Source organism: Gadus morhua, chromosome 7 (genome assembly GCF_902167405.1).
Source record: "Gadus morhua chromosome 7, gadMor3.0, whole genome shotgun sequence".
Classification (NCBI taxonomy): Eukaryota; Metazoa; Chordata; class Actinopteri; order Gadiformes; family Gadidae; genus Gadus; species Gadus morhua.
This window is the reverse complement of record NC_044054.1, coordinates 33,270,584-33,286,313: the sequence shown is the minus strand read 5'-3', so window position 1 is coordinate 33,286,313 and position 15,730 is coordinate 33,270,584. Positions and strand designations below refer to the sequence as shown.

Here is a 15,730-nt window from a genome sequence, read left to right as displayed (position 1 = left end):
CATAGGAACACAAACCGCGCCACTCTGTTCCTAAATTGACAGAGTGGAGGCGGCGGTTGAAAGGTTTCCGCCAACCGGAGGTTCGTAGCCCCTCTGTCCTCCCAGCTCTGAGTCACCGGGGGGGAGAGGGGGTTTGAGCTGACGGATCCGGGCTGATGGTTCGGTGTCACCGGCCCCCAAAGTGCCGCCATGGCGCTCATCTCCTCTCGGGGCTCACGGCTCACGATACGAACTGACGAACTCATCTTTAGGATCGTTCTTGGTCATTTTTGGTTTTAATATAATATAATTGTGGCGTTTAATGTGTCAGCACATCGTGTGTGTGTGTGTGTGTGTGTGTGTGTGTGTGTGTGTGTGTGTGTGTGTGTGTGTGTGTGTGTGTGTGTGTGTGTGTGTGTGTGTGTGTGTGAGAGAGTGTGTGCGTGCGTGTGTGTGTGTGTGTGTGTGTGTGTGTGTGTACGTGCGTGTGTGTACGTGCGTGTGCGTGTACGTGCGTGTGTGTGTGCGTGTGTCTGTGTGTGTGTGTGTGTGTGTGTGTGTGTGTGTGTGTGTGTGTGTGTGTGTGTGTGCGTGTGTGTGTGTGTGTGCGTGTGTGTGTTCCGCGGCCTCAGTGACCCAGTGGAGTCACGCTATAGCAGTAACTGTCTGTCCTGTTTCCTCAGAGCCCGCTGGGGCCGGAAGTAGAACGGGAGTGGAGGAAGCTTCTCCAGGACAGAGTGTCGCTCTCGTGTCCTTTTTCCCGGAATCTCCCTCCCCCCTCTCCGCTTCTCTCCATCTCTCCATCTAACGCACGCATCCGCACATCCAATAACGTTTCCAAGGATAGTATGTCCGCACACATTACGCAGCAAAGCCTGACCCCTGCTGGTCAGCCATGGTACTGCGCCGCTGATTGCTTCCGCGATAGCTGGTCTCGTTCCAAACGTAATGGCTCTCTGCTTAATGCGTTCTTGGAGAGGTGATGGAAGTCCAGACACTGGATTGGGCCACTCACACTCTCTCTCTCTTTCTCTCTCAAACACACACACACACACACACACACACACACACACACACACACACACACACACACGCACACACACACACGCACACGCACACGCACACATACACACACACACACACAGGCAGAGTTAGCCTTGAAGCAGTAAGATAGATCAGACTGACCTTTCGCGTCGATCCTCAACTACAAATATTTGTCAGCAGAGACCACATGTCAGATCAGTCAGAACAATGCAGGCTCACGCACCGGCAAGGAGAATCTAGGCTTTCAGAGCTCCTGTGTAGACACGTTGAGAATGATGGCAGGCATTTACAAATAGAGAGAGAGAGAGAGAGAGAGAGAGAGAGAGAGAGAGAGAGAGAGAGAGAGAGAGAGAGACAGGGAGAGAGAGAGAGAGAGATTTCGAGAGCAATACACAAAAAACACACACGCACACATGCACACACACACATATGCACACAACCACCCATGCACACACACACACAGACACACACAAACACACACGAGTAGATTCTGATTAGTTGTTTGCAATAATTCAAGACCGGTACGAAGCGGGAATCGAATGCATGTCAACACACCAAGCGACGTGTGACCGAATCATGTTCCCAACACTTCATCTCCTTTTATTGTTTTACGTTTGGTGAAGCTGAGCTCTGGATTCAGAACACCGAGAGCCACCGATGGTCCAACACCTCACAGAGCAGGAGAACAGACGATGGTCCAACACCTCACAGGAGAACAGACGATGGTCCAACACCTCACAGGAGAACAGACAGTGGTCAATCACCTCACAGAGCAGGAGAACAGACGGTGGTCCAACACCTCACAGGAGAACAGACGTTGGTCCAACACCTCACAGAGCAGGAGAACAGACGATGGTCCAACACCTCACAGGAGAACAGACGGTGGTCCAACACCTCACAGGAGAACAGACGATGGTCCAACACCTCACAGAGCAGGAGAACAGACGATGGTCCATCACCTCACAGAGCAGGAGAACAGACGTTGGTCCAACACCTCACAGAGCAGGAGAACAGACGGTGGTCCATCACCTCACAGAGCAGGAGAACAGACGGTGGTCCAACACCTCACAGGAGAACAGACGGTGGTCCAACACCTCACAGGAGAACAGACGATGGTCCATCACCTCACAGAGCAGGAGAACAGACGGTGGTCCAACACCTCACAGAGCAGGAGAACAGACGTTGGTCCAACACCTCACAGGAGAACAGACGTTGGTCCAACACCTCACAGAGCGTACCTTAAAGGTCGTATCAGCGATTATAGGCAGAAACTAAATGTTCAGATTCATCTGATCTTTCAAATGGTAGTACCAACCACTCAAAACCAAAATAAATAATATTCCAACCAATCACCGACAAGGGGTGGGTGTTGTGGGGTTTTGCGCTGCGTTCATGATCGTTTTTACTGGAATGCACGTTACACGGAAGGGAGGGGCGAGCGGGCGAGAGAGGCGAGAGAGGCCTAACGGAGGCCTCTCTCAGGGGCCCGTTAGGCCTAACGGAGGCCTCTCTCAGGGCCCCGTTAGGCCTAACCGGGCCCCTGAGAGAGGCCTCCGTTAGGCCTCTCTCAGGGGCCCGTTAGGCCTAACGGAGGCCTCTCTCAGGGCCCCGTTAGGCCTAACGGGGCCCTGAGAGAGGCCTCCGTTAGGCCTCTCTCAGGGGCCCGTTAGGCCTAACGGAGGCCTCTCTCAGGGCCCCGTTAGGCCTAACCGGGCCCCTGAGAGAGGCCTCCGTTAGGCCTCTCTCAGGGGCCCGTTAGGCCTAACGGAGGCCTCTCTGAGGGCCCCTTTAGGCCTAACTGGGCCCCTGAGAGAGGCCTCCGTTAGGCCTCCCTCAGGGCCCCGTTAGGCCTCCGTTAGGCCTCTCTCAGGGGCATCGTTGATCACAAATTACCACCCTGTTAATTACACATGTCATCTTTCTGTAATTACAGATGATTAATCATGCGAGTTCCACTGATGGCCGCCATTGTGCGAGCGCCACAGGGGAGGGGGGGGTGAGGAGGGGGGCGGCGGTACCAGGGAGGGGCCGTCTCCAGATAAGCCGTGTGAGTGTATTCTGGCTCATGGCTGCAGCGCGGCGATAAAGACCAGGTGCTGCGGATTAAATGACACTCATTCCTTTAGCCCGGCGCCTGACCCAGAACCAGGTCAGGAGGGCTTCCAGAGTGAAAGCCCTCTTCCTCACACACCCCACTCTCCCTCCAACCCAACCGTCACGCTCGGATCAAACCCGGATCTACCGTTTCTTCAATATGCCCGAGCAATAGAGCGATGGGTCATCATTCATACTGTCTGTGTCCTAGGGGGGGTGTACTGTGTGTCCTAGGGGGGGTGTACTGTATGTCCTAGGGGGGGTGTACTCTCTGTGTCCTCTGTGATATTTTCTTGCAAGCATTTTAATGAAATAATTTTTGTCTTTCAAATTCAATTTCTCTCCCGCCAATTTCTATTTGAATTGTCCAATCCAAAGCTTAGCCACCAAGCGTGCACACGCCCAGTCTGACAAACACAGATATGCAAACAGTGCGTTATCAAAGTGCTCAGTACATCCATACAGTCCATTAGTTCTCCATTCCCTCCCCAGGCTCACACGCTCCAGAGCCTCTCAACGGGACGGCGAACACAACATCCAGGACAGCTCCTGCCGTCTGACCCTCACCCTGAAACATGGCCTTCGTCCTAACCTTAGCGGTGCTGCTCAGTGTTACAGGTACCTCTCGTTTTCTAATGATTATTCCTAACATTATATTATTACGGGTAACCAACAAAACAGTCAATCAGAAATCAACGTATTGCTACAGTCCAGTGAGAGAAGAACAGGAAGCGCCGTGAGCGCGAGGGCCTGAGGCTCAGGACTGACCCCTGTGTCTCCGTCTAGGCTGTGCGGAGCTGATCACCGTCACCTCGCCCCAGAGGTACGTGAACGTGACGGTGGGAGGGTCGCTCCTTCTCCAGTGCTCCTTCATCAGCACCACCAAGGAGACCACCAACCTCGTCGTCATGTGGAACTTCGTGGAGAAATCCTCCAGCAGCCTCAAGCAGGTAGACCAGCGTTCGCTAACCACGACTCCACCTAGAATAGACCAGCACTGCTGTATGCAGACGATACAATAATGCCATGATATAATAATATCAATACTATGGATGGCGTAGACCCCATCTCTAGATGTAATTCTATTTTATGCAGATGATACAATAATGGATTCTACTAGAGATAATGATGAGGATAGGGGCGGGGTCTTCCACTCACAGCTGACAGCACTCACAGCCACTCACAGGACTCTTTCATTTCTAACGTTTCTTACACCTTACTTTTTTTAACCATTTTTGAAAATCGATGCCTAAAACACGGCGATGCAGAGATTGAGATTGTCTTCGGCTAGCTTGATCGCTTCATGGTCACGGTCCACACAGGACAACGTAAACGCTGTGTGTGACGTCGTCCATGAGCCAGTCACAAAATGGCGGGCGCCATTTTGGAGACTGTTCTTTCCAGAGTTAAGGCATGGATGAGGTTTGGAGATTGAGTCAGATTCTTCCAAAAGGGAGATGTGTGGGTGAAGCATAGCAGCACTGGGGCAGTTTAGAGGGGGGGCCGGGGGTCTCGCCAGGGGCCGGTCCCCTCCACATCTTTGCATCCTACTTCGGCCCCCTCCCCTGGTTACCAGTGTTCACTTCAGTTTTATAGATCGAGGCATAACAAGACAATGGCTCGTGGTTTACCACGCAGGTGAAAAATAATACATTCATATAATAAATACAAAATGAAAGCAATGTGAACAGAGGTTGTAATCTGTGGCCCAATGCTTGGTCCTCGCTCCGGTACGAAAGTACAGGTCAGGGCCAAAGCAGGCATCGGCTTATTATATTCATAGCAGTATTATATTTTGATCAAATAGATTCTAAAATAGATTCTTACTGGCACCATCTGAGAATAGGAGGCGTACGTGAATATATGAATATATAATTAAATCAAATAGCATTGTACTGGCTGGTGTTGGGGAGAGGAAATCAGGGTAGCTGAGTGGGACTTGGTGACACACCCTAGTCACCATACAAAGGCTGCCTTCAGTCAGCGAAACAGTGAGTCAGGGCTGGACAAACACGATAACAGAACCGCTGCGATAGCGCTGCTAGCGTGAGGAAGAGGTCTACATGTGGAGCGTTGTGTTGGTGGAGAGGTCAAACGTGGAACTCTGCTCATACGCCATGCGCTGGGAGACTTCCTGGAGTACCTCAATGTGTTAGGACGTCTCTTCACATGATCGTTCAGAGAAGGATTTAGCGATCAGGGTTTTATTAGCACAGCAGAAAAGTACAAATCTAAAGACTGTATAGCAAAGCATGATAACTACAACATGCATGTTATAGTTGTGTGTAGAGATGTACGTAGAGATAAGGAGAGACATGCATACTGTCTGAACTCTTCCCTCTGAAGAAGAGACCAGCCGGTCGAGGGATCTCCAACATCCCACACACACACACACCTGTAGTGAGTCTGGCTTTAATTAAACCTCCGGTTCGTTAAGGCTTGATGCAGTGCAGGTGTGTGAGAGGTCTGGAAAGCTGCTCAGAGATCGTCTGACCCTGACCGACCTTTGAACTTCAACCTCTGTACCAAGCATGTTTAAAATGGCCGTCATGGCCTCTGAAGGAAATGTCAGATAATACCGGATTCTATCGCCAGGACAAAAGTAGAATAGAACCGAGTTTAATAAAACAACAGGACAACAACAAGACATACGTGTAACATCCAGAGGACGGTGTGTATATGACGTGCCGCTGGGGCCGCCTCCAGATCTACTACTCCCAGGCGGATCAGGACGTGGTCCCCCCGGAGTACAAGGGGCGCCTCTCCCTGCCCCCCTCCCACGGCACCGGCGGAAACGTCTCCATCGGCATCAGCAACATGCAGACGGCCGACTCCGGACTCTACACCTGCGAGGTCCGCAACTCCCCCGACATCGGCGGCAAAACGGAGGCCAGCATCGTCGTTCAAGTGCTCGGTGAGTTCGTCCACAGCCTCCGATTGGTTCACTTGGTTTAGTCAGAGCGATGTGTGACCCACGGGTCACCGTCTGTTAAACCGCACAGCTGGTTTTGGTCTCTGGGTTAATTGGGGGTTTGAACAAAAGCCAGTTAAAACAATTGCTTGAAAAATGTAAAGTAGTTAACAGATGTGATTGAATAAGAATAAATAGTTCTGTATAGTACTTTTATTGAAGGATAAAAGGACATACACAGGCGATTTGTCAATGCTGTATTCTATACTGGGAACGGTGAATATTAGAAGTAATTCATTAATAGCTACTTTAGAAAATCAGTTGATCACTTGTCTTGCATACAATACAATGTGATCTGCTTTTAGTGTGAGCCAGCTTCCAGAAGATGATATTATCATATCAGACGGTGGAAACATAAACATTGAAATAATGACCAAGAATTCTTAGATGAGAGAATAACATTTTGTCTGAATAAACTCATTCAGTGTTTCCACGACAACGTGCAGGCCTCAGCATCCACACGGTAGTTTCCATGGTAACTGCAGCAGTCTCGTCATTGTCAGTGTTTGAAGTTAGGATGGGATTGAGCCCTGACCTAGAGCCGATGTTACATGATGCTCACCCAGCGCTGTTACAACAGTCTGGGCTTCACAGGATAAAGCGAGGAGCAGACATGCTGACTGTGTCTTAACTGAATATATGGAATACAAGAGTGTGCAAGGGTGAGAAAACAGCTTTGGACAAGCACATGGCATGACCGGAATAGGTTGTATACTACCTTAACCTCCACCCTAACCCAAAGAGAACAGGTACTTTATCAACCTCCATGATCCCTGTCATGACCCATTGACCCTAACCCTAACCCCTAGAGAACAGGTCCAACCTCCATGACCCCTATCATGACCCATGGACCCTAACCCTAACCCCTAGAGAACAGGTCCAACCTGCATGACCCCTATCATGACCCCTTGACCCTCTGGCTCCAGCCCTGACTCCACCCCCCCATGATGGTTCTGGTTCTGCCTCCTCCTCTGTCCCCCAGAGCCCCCGTCGGCCCCATTCTGCGCCGTGCACGGAGACGTGGCCGTGGGCCACCTGGTGACCCTCACCTGCCACAGCGAGAAGGGCAGCCCCCCCCCCACCTACACCTGGGTCAGGCTGGACCAGGCCCGGGCCCGGCAGCCCATCATGGCTCGAGGTGAGGAGATAAACACCAGAACGCTGCCAGGCTGCAGCGCCCCCTCCCTCCACCAGGTGGTAGTGCCCCCTACCTCCACCAGGTGGAGGCGCCCCCTACCTCCACCAGGTGGAGGGGCCCCCTACCTCCACAGCCTCTCCCTCCACCCTCTCCCACAGCCCCTCCCTCCCCCCTCTCCCTCCCCCTCCCCCCTCCTCCACTCCCACAGCCTCTCCCTCTCCCTCCCCCTCCTCCCTCCCCCTCCCCCCCTGTCAGCCTCTTAGTTCATCCTTGTCTTTTCCCCAGTGACTCCGACTGGAATCCTGGAGATCCGGAACATCTCTGAGTTCAAGTTCGGGGAGTACCAGTGTACCTCCACCAACGCCGTGGGCACCTCCACCTGCATGGTGGAGCTCAGCCAGGGTGGGTGCTACTGCTGGGACTACGCGCGTGTGTGTGTGTCTGTTTAATGTATGTGTATACATGTATGCATATATATCACACATATAGATAGATGTCTGTCTGCCAGCATGCAGGCATGATTGTCTGCATGCTTTTCTGTCTGTCTGTCCGAGTGAGCAGGCTCCTCGGTTCTCCTCTCGGTTCTCCTTTGGGTTCTCCTCTGTTGGTTCTCCTCTGTTGGTTCTCCTGTCTGTTCTCCTGTCTGTTCTCCTGTCGGTTCTCCTCGGTTCTCCTCAGTCGGTTCTCCTGTCGGTTCTCCTGTCGGTTCTCCTGTCTGTTCTCCTGTCGGTTCTCCTGTCGGTTCTCCTCTGTCGGTTCTCCTGTTGGTTCTCCTGTCTGTTCTCCCGTCTGTTCTCCTCTGTCAGTTCTCCTGTCTGTTCTCCTGTCGGTTCTCCTCTGTCGGTTCTCCTCTGTCGGTTCTCCTGTCGGTTCTCCTGTCTGTTCTCCTGTCGGTTCTCCTCTGTTGGTTCTCCTGTCGGTTCTCCTGTCGGTTCTCCTGTCGGTTCTCCTCTGTCGGTTCTCCTCTGTCGGTTCTCCCGTCTGTTCTCCCGTCTGTTCTCCCGTCGGTTCTCCCGTCGGTTCTCCTGTCGGTTCTCCTCTGTCGGTTCTCCTCTGTTGGTTCTCCTGTCGGTTCTCCTGTCTGTTCTTCTGTCGGTTCTCCTGTCGGTTCTCCTCTGTCGGTTCTCCTCTGTTGGTTCTCCTGTCGGTTCTCCTGTCTGTTCTCCTGTCGCTTCTCCTCTGTTGGTTTTCCTCTGTTGGTTCTCCTGTCGGTTCTCCTGTCGTTCGCCTGTCGGTTCTCCTGTCGGTTCTCCCGTCGGTTCCCCTGCTGACTGTAGTTCTTCCACAGAGGCGGAGGACGGGGTGATCGCGGGCGCGGTGATCGGCGCTCTGTTGGGCTGCCTGCTGATCGCCCTGGTGGTCTGGTTCATCGCCCACCAGGTCAAGAAGCACCGCTACGCTGCCGTCAAGACCCCGGCCGCCGAGATGAAGTGAGAGCACCCAACGATAATAATAATAATAATAATAATAATAAATGAAATTTATGCAGCGTTTAATATGGTGCTCTAAGACGCTTGTCTTGAAAAAAACAACAACGATGTCTTTTAACTTCTAATTAAGAACGTTTAATAATGAAACGCACTCAGATCAATGACACACGGCTCCGTTCTGTATGTGTCCGCTAGGGGGAGTAGTCGTCCGCCTCCTGCGACGTCAGCCGTTTCTATGGAGATGTCGTCTCCCAGCCACGACAGTACCCATGGTGATGATGACGAGGCGCGCGCTTGAAGCCCCCCGGTACCAAACCTCGCGGGGACGTGCAACACCGTGGTTGTTTCTACAGGCACTGATGCATCGGGGTTATTGTTTCTGTTTTTTTGTACGTGTTTTTAGTTTAACAGTAATGAGTTTTTCCTGTGATTCGACAATATTTGAAGAGAAGCCAATGTCGGTGTCTTAACATTTATTTTGCATTTACTTCCATGTAAAATGATTTAGGCCTACAATTATTTTCTATTCCGTGTCCAAAATTTGGCCTTCATTTACATTTATAAATGTTGTCCTATTTGCATGTGCATAGTAAATGTTAGTTCGACGGATGAGGCCTAAATGAGAATATGAATCAACATTCCTCCACTTAGTGTCCACGTGACATAACCTCGCAGTCAGCTTTGAACTTATGACAGCGCGTCGGACGACCACGTGGGCTGCTTTTACAACCGATAACCGCAGAATGAGATAAGATGATGAACGTTAAGGTCCCATGATAAGATGATAAGACGTTAAGGTCCCTGCACGGCAGCTTCAGCGACACAACTCTGTTTCACATGTTTAGTAAGATGAAAGTGAACAGCGAACGCAAACAAACTGCAGTCAGGCCCATATTAACGCTTTTAACGTTAATCTTTAAGCCAACCAGTCCGAGTCGGAATGGTACTTAAGGTCTTTAGTTGTTGTAGCAACGGAGTGCATTCTGAGCAAAGGTGCGTCTCTACTCTTGTTGCATCACCGCGCGCTGACGACTCCCGTAGGACCCCTTGGAGATCGGGTCCAACAGGTCATCCGTCACGGGACGCCGCCGATCACCTGACGCGTTGGTTGAAATCTTTAGTTCCAGAAGCTGTTGAGGGATCATCTGAAGAACGGCTCTCTGTGCGGTTAATCTTTTCTTTCTTCAAGCGGCGTCCTGACGCTTTTAAATACCCGTTGTAAACGTATTGCTTGTTTTGGATTATTTTTTTTGATAATAATAAAATTCCTCATGCTCACCGTTTTTATTTTTTATTGTACTTTTCACTCTAACACAAACTCGATGATTGTTGCAGATTTACGTCGCCTGCAGCTTTGTAATAACGCAAACATCAACCCACCCACCATCCAGACCTAGAACTGAACTAAAATAGTTCAGGTAAAGGTTAGGCCCAAACATCTACAGGTAGACGTGGCCTTTGTAGCAAAGATCGAGAGAATTCGCCAAACGGGGTAAAGTTTATTATTTTTTAAATCTTCATTGTGCAAAAGGCAGAGTGCAATGCATGTTATCTGAGGAGTTCATCAAAGCTTAAACAACTCATAAAACACTTCGTTGGTAGAAAAATTACAAAATCCAATGCTTATACCGTCCTAAATCCTTCTTAGATAAAAAAATCACGTACAATTTTTTGGAGCACCTCTTAGAAACAAGTCTTTTCTCCTTTACTGTCAGTCCATTGGTGACGAGGTGGATGGCCTTCCTTCTATATCCTCTATATCTATAATCTATATCTATCATAGCCTCATGTTGTAATCACCAGAGGTCACTGAGTAGGGGGCTTTGGGGTCAGCAGTTCTATCACAGACCCCAGACCAGGCAACCGTGTGGGCTCTAGTTTGGGGTGTTGTGGGTTGGTGTGAGGCGGTTGTGGGTGTCGTGGGTGGTGTAGGTGTGATGTAGGGTGCAGTGTGAGTACGGTGTGGTGTGGGTGTAGGGTGCAGTGTGAGCACGGTGTGGTGTGGGTGTGGTGTGTGGTGGGGACTAGTGTGGTTGTGGGTGCAGTGGGTGGTGTATGGTGTGGACTAGGGTGTGGTTGTGGGTGGTGTATGGTGTGGACTAGGGTGTGGTTGTGGGTGGTGTATGGTGTGGTTGTGGGTGCAGCGGGGGTCGCAGGTGAGGGCCCCCCGTCAGGCGAGCAGGCCCAGGGCGCGGGCCGTGCTGAGCAGGTCGTCGCGGGGCAGGTAGCAGCCGCACACCCGCCGGAGGCCCGTGAAGGAATCCCTACCGTGCAGAACGCGCCAGTTATCAATGAACACCACCTGAGGAACCAACAAACACCAGTAATCAATGAACACCACCTGAGGAACCAACAAACACCAGTTATCAATGAACACCACCTGAGGAACCAACAAACACCAGAGGTGCGTTCAAGTTCAGCGAACATAGGCGAACGTTCGCAACGAACGCGTTGACATTAAACAATTAATTTTGAACGATTTTTGAACACCGTTCTAAACAAACTGTCAACGAAAAAAATGGATACGAAGGCCATGGTATTAGCGGCAGCCTCCATGTTAATGGAAGAGTTTACAGAAGAGGGTTTGCAAGTGGTCGACCTCGTTGAAAGCCTACTGCAGACAACCAGTACGGAAAATTCAAGAATAGAGGGCTACGTCACCGAAGTTGTACCCACTTACTGCGATATAACGTTCAAATCGCATTTTAGGATACAAAAGACAACAGTTGAAGTAAGGGTGTAGATAGGCTATATGAAACGTTTTATCTATTGCTTTCTGTGTAGGAAAGGAGTAAATGATTTCAATATAGTTTAGTTTAATGCCATGGCAACGAATGTCACGTAGCCGAAGTGTTTGTGGAGAACTACCTTTTCCGACAGTTTGCCTATGTTCGTAAATGTTTGCTTGCTTATGTTCGTTTAACAGAAAATGTTTAAAATCGTTCGCGAACGTTCGCCTATGTTTGCGATTCTGAACGCACCTCAGTTATCAATGAACACCACCTGAGGAACCAACAAACATCAGTAAACAGCCTGTCAACAACAGAGCTTAACCACCGTGAGGCTGTTTAGACAGGTGTAGAGCACACATCTCTATAGGCTGTGCTCTGTACCGGTTTAAACTGGCTCCAGCCAGCGGAAACCTGCACCCTGTCAGCCATTCATCCATTCATGTTTAAATGGCTCCATTGGACCAGCAGGGGTGGGGTTGGTATCATTACAAGCAGCGTCAAACCGCTTCAATAGCATCCAGCTGCAGCCCCTCCACCACACCACAGGCCCCTCCGCCACAGGCCCCTCCACCACAGGCCCCTCCACCACAGGCCCCTCCACCACAGGCCCCTCCGCCACAGGCCCCTCCACCACAGGCCCCTCCACCACAGGCCCCTCCGCCACACCACAGGCCCCTCCGCCACAGGCCCCTCCGCCACAGGCCCCTCCACCACACCACAGGCTCCCCCGCCACACCACAGGCCCCTCCGCCACACCACAGGCCCCTCCGCCACAGGCCCCTCCGCCACAGGCCCCTCCGCCACAGGCCCCTCCACCACACCACAGGCCCCTCCACCACACCACAGGCCCCTCCGCCACAGGCCCCTCCACCACAGGCCCCTCCACCACAGGCCCCTCCGCCACAGGCCCCTCCACCACTCCGGGGCTGCAGCTGGATGCTAATCAAACCTTTCCAATTGTGACATCACAAGTGGGAGAGTCCACCCAGATGTGTGATAGCGGGGGTTTGTAAGAGGGTTCATCATGTCATCTGACGCTCCAAAAGAACACATCCCCATCCAGCATCTTGGTACTGCTTGATACAATAATAATTAATTAATGATTATGTTATTAGCGTTGTTCTTATCACGGGGAAATGCATCTGGATGGACACTCCCACTTGTGATGTCTCATACTCAGACTACGTTGTACATCCTGGCCCTTAATGTGCACATTACTGTATGTTGTACGTGCTGGCGTATAGCGATTGTTAGTGCTTGGCACTTGGCTCTATGAACCTCCTTCCTGTACAGACAGAGATATATTGTTGTTTCTTTCTTCTGACAAATGGACTCGTAGCATCCGCTACACGCGCTCAATGTAGAGGTGACAGGCAGCTGTGATGTGAGCTGAAGGGATGTGAACCCTCACCCTCCCGGGCGTCAGCTTGACCCAGAGCTCGTTCCCGGGGTCCCGAAGCCGGGCGGTCAGCAGGCGGTGAGCCGCGTACCAGCGCCGGACCTCCTCCGGGGGCGCCGTGTCGATCGGCGCGCGGTCGTAGTTGTTGTACCTGGGAGGGAAGAGAGAGAGGGAGGCTTCAGCGACACGCTTCACGCTGTTCTGGGGGGCCGAGGTCGCAGCCCGCAGGCTCTGGGCGAATTAGGCTCGTCATCTTGGTGGTTTTGTGTTCTTCAGATTCTCCAGGGTGGCTTAACATTATTATATTACTAAGAGAATGACAGCCAATGACAGGAGTACGTCAATGCAACTGGTCGTCTGTCAAAGTATTGATTGGATAATCCCAAAAGCACCCTGGAAAGTACACATTTTTTAACTATTCAAATTTCGACAGTATGTTACATTTACATTGAGGGCGTGTAGCAGATCAATAAGCCGTTTTATCCAAAGCGACTTACACTAAGTACATTTGTCAGAAGCAGGAGAAACAACAATGTATCGTTGTTGGTACAGTAAGGATGTTCATAGAACCAAGTTCCAAGCACTAACCATCACTAGGTTAACCCGTTCCCGGTGTGTAACAAAGACAGCTAGGATAGGATGCTACGCCATGCTAAGTCCTGTCTGTACTGCTTGAAGCCTGAGTCTGATAACCCTCCTGTTGTACGGCCCAGCTGCAGTGGTGCTCTCTAACCGAGGGGGGGTACCTGATCATGTAGAGCTCCCGGTTCCAGGGGTGAGCGCTGAGCACCGGCCCCGTGCCCACCAGGTGGTTCCGGTGGCCCCCCTCGGCCTCGATGTTCTCGTGCCTGATGGGCACCCGGCAGAGCACCTGGAAGCTCTCCGGGGACTCCTCCAGAACCTTGTGGGCCGCGTGGAACCCGTCCACCAGCAGCGTGCGGCCCCCCGTCCCGTCATGCTGCAGGCAGTGGAACACCTGCACCCTGTCACCCGTCCCCCCGGCATCACACGGTGAAACACTGACCGCGCCACGGCTCACAGCAACGGTTAATGAGGCGGCGTTCACATCGCCGCGGTAACCATGTCTATCACTGTCCACCCCGCCCTCCCTTCCTGTTCAGACTGGTTGGTCGTCATAGAGACTCCAGGGTAACGTAGGTTAAATGGTGCAACGAGACGCAGGTGAACGTCAACATGGAGGCCTGGGTGTGGAGGGGGGACACCCACCCACAGGGCTCGTGGAGGTAGGTGGTGTCCGTGTGTCTGTCCAGCGCCTGGGTGGTGTAGGCGGTGTCTCCCCGGGATAGGTCAGAGGTGAAGCTCCACATCCTCCCGTACAGGGTCTCCCTGGTGCACAGGACACACACACGCACACGCACACACACACGCACACCAGTGGTTATTAGGTGGTTGTTAGGCAGGAGTTGTTGGTTCAATGATTTCCTGGGACATTGACAGAGTTCTGAGTGCTAAGTCCAAACTTTATCCGTGGTCTGCAAGGGAGACTCAATTTATGGATAAATAAAACAATAAATGCATTCTTTATGACTTCTTTCCTACAACCGGAGCCCCAGGTGCAACGTGAGCTCGGTAAGAGTGTTTATGGTTTCAGCGAGCAGTGTTCAATCCCCCACACGCAGCTAGCGCATGTCGGCCCTTCTGCGTTCCCACCGCCGCAGACCCCGCCACCGGGCGCCGGGTTTACCTGATGATGCTGACTCTCTCAGACACCGCCTCCGTGGCCTCCACGCTGGCCGGCACGCCGTCCACGAAGGCAATCCCGTAGAGGAGAAAGTTCTGCACGAAGCTCCTGAGTTCCGCCTCGCTGCTCATGAACTCTTCCCAGCGCGCGGACGGCACCTGCGCCGCGTCATAGGTGTCGCGGTTCCACAACACGCGGTTCTGCAGCACCGTCCTCGTTTTGACCTGGTAGCTGTGCTCGGCCAACCAGCTCAGACTGTAGGAGGTCACGTGACCGTCTGGCCCTGCGGGGGGGGCGACGCGTCGGAGGTGAGGTGCCGTTTAGACCATGCTCACGCGCACGAGAACCATAACTTTTACGCAAACCTTTAGGCGTACATTTACGCAAATAAACATTTTTTTATTGTTTGTTTGTTGTTTGCGTAAACGTTTGTGTAAAAGTTGTGGTCTACTACGCAAACATAAACTAGCATTATTGCTGCACTTAACAATATGATGATTTTATGTCAAATGGTAAACAAAGTCGTTAATGCCCATCTCCCTCTCCCAACATTACTTACATGTGAGTGAGAGGTGCCCGTCCGTTACCTTGGTTTGTGCAGGACGGATGTTCAAATCAATACTTGCTGTGTCGAGGATTCTCTGGCTGGTCTTGGGGTTGTAAGAGGCGGCAGAGCGACATGTATCCCGCAGCCAGACATAGTCAAACTGCATCACCGCATCTCCATGGCTGATCTCTAGGAGATGAGGAGAACACATAAATAAACCAGTGATATGCACGTTCGGTACGCGCTTTATGATTACCACAACAACCGTTATAAGGCTTTAACAAAAGGGCTACTAAAGCAATCTTACCAACATACTCATCCGCGGCGCGCCAATCGTAAAGGGTCGTCGTGGTAGAGGCGAGATGTCTTTTCTGAGAATATGCGCCTTTAGTATGAGACTTTCCAAAAGAGGACACAAGTCTGATGTTCTGTAGCAGATGTCTGAGCAGCCCGGCCATCGTGCCGCGGGGACTCAGGAACACGCGTCACAAGTTGTGTGAGTGGTTTTAATTCGGTTTCAGGCCAACCTTAATAGGAACCACCTATTCGCGACTGTTAACCGTAGCTTCACGGCCAAACACGCACAGGGGTTTCAACGGCGAGTGAGAGATACCCGCAGGTCAACGAACGGCATTCCATTTGGCTGCGTGCCGGCCGATACCATTATATTTTTGTAAGGGGGAGGGCTGGTCTC

At 51.7% G+C, this 15,730-nt stretch overlaps 2 protein-coding genes across 3 annotated transcripts; one reads left to right on the top strand and one right to left on the bottom strand.

Moving 5' to 3' along the window:
- The first annotated feature begins 3,568 nt into the window (after positions 1 to 3,568).
- On the top strand, positions 3,569 to 9,935 carry LOC115547232 (V-set and immunoglobulin domain-containing protein 1). Its single transcript, XM_030361295.1, has 7 exons — positions 3,569 to 3,735; positions 3,904 to 4,067; positions 5,824 to 6,031; positions 7,071 to 7,226; positions 7,512 to 7,628; positions 8,515 to 8,656; positions 8,852 to 9,935. Exons 1-7 carry the CDS (start codon positions 3,693 to 3,695, stop codon positions 8,952 to 8,954), a joined length of 933 nt encoding a protein of 310 aa, XP_030217155.1. The 5' UTR covers positions 3,569 to 3,692; the 3' UTR covers positions 8,955 to 9,935.
- Positions 9,936 to 10,668: 733 nt separating this feature from the next.
- tmlhe (trimethyllysine hydroxylase, epsilon) lies at positions 10,669 to 15,701 on the bottom strand. Of its 2 annotated transcripts, XM_030361278.1 has the most exons (8): positions 15,344 to 15,701; positions 15,049 to 15,225; positions 14,493 to 14,772; positions 14,015 to 14,134; positions 13,534 to 13,770; positions 12,800 to 12,938; positions 11,643 to 11,659; positions 10,669 to 11,058 (listed from the first exon to the last, which is right to left on the bottom strand). In XM_030361278.1, the coding sequence occupies exons 1-8, from the start codon at positions 15,492 to 15,494 to the stop codon at positions 10,827 to 10,829; spliced, it is 1,353 nt and encodes a 450-aa protein (XP_030217138.1). In that variant the 5' UTR covers positions 15,495 to 15,701; the 3' UTR covers positions 10,669 to 10,826. The 2 variants fall into 2 exon arrangements, with proteins under 2 accessions (XP_030217138.1, XP_030217140.1); XM_030361280.1 differs by lacking the exon at positions 11,643 to 11,659 and having other exon boundaries at positions 10,669 to 10,958; positions 15,344 to 15,691.
- Positions 15,702 to 15,730: the final 29 nt, after the last annotated feature.

Coding starts and splice junctions, on each gene's coding strand:
- tmlhe (XM_030361278.1), bottom strand. CDS start 15,494: ATGGCCGGGCTGCTCAGACATCTGCTACAGAACATCAGACTTGTGTCC. Junction 15,226..15,343: donor CGCCGCGGATGAGTATGTTG/GTAAGATTGCTT, acceptor CTCATCTCCTAG/AGATCAGCCATGGAGATGCG. Junction 14,773..15,048: donor CGGGCACCTCTCACTCACAT/GTAAGTAATGTT, acceptor CCCCCCCCGCAG/GGCCAGACGGTCACGTGACC.
- LOC115547232 (XM_030361295.1), top strand. CDS start 3,693: ATGGCCTTCGTCCTAACCTTAGCGGTGCTGCTCAGTGTTACAG. Junction 7,227..7,511: donor GCAGCCCATCATGGCTCGAG/GTGAGGAGATAA, acceptor TCTTTTCCCCAG/TGACTCCGACTGGAATCCTG. Junction 7,629..8,514: donor CATGGTGGAGCTCAGCCAGG/GTGGGTGCTACT, acceptor GTTCTTCCACAG/AGGCGGAGGACGGGGTGATC.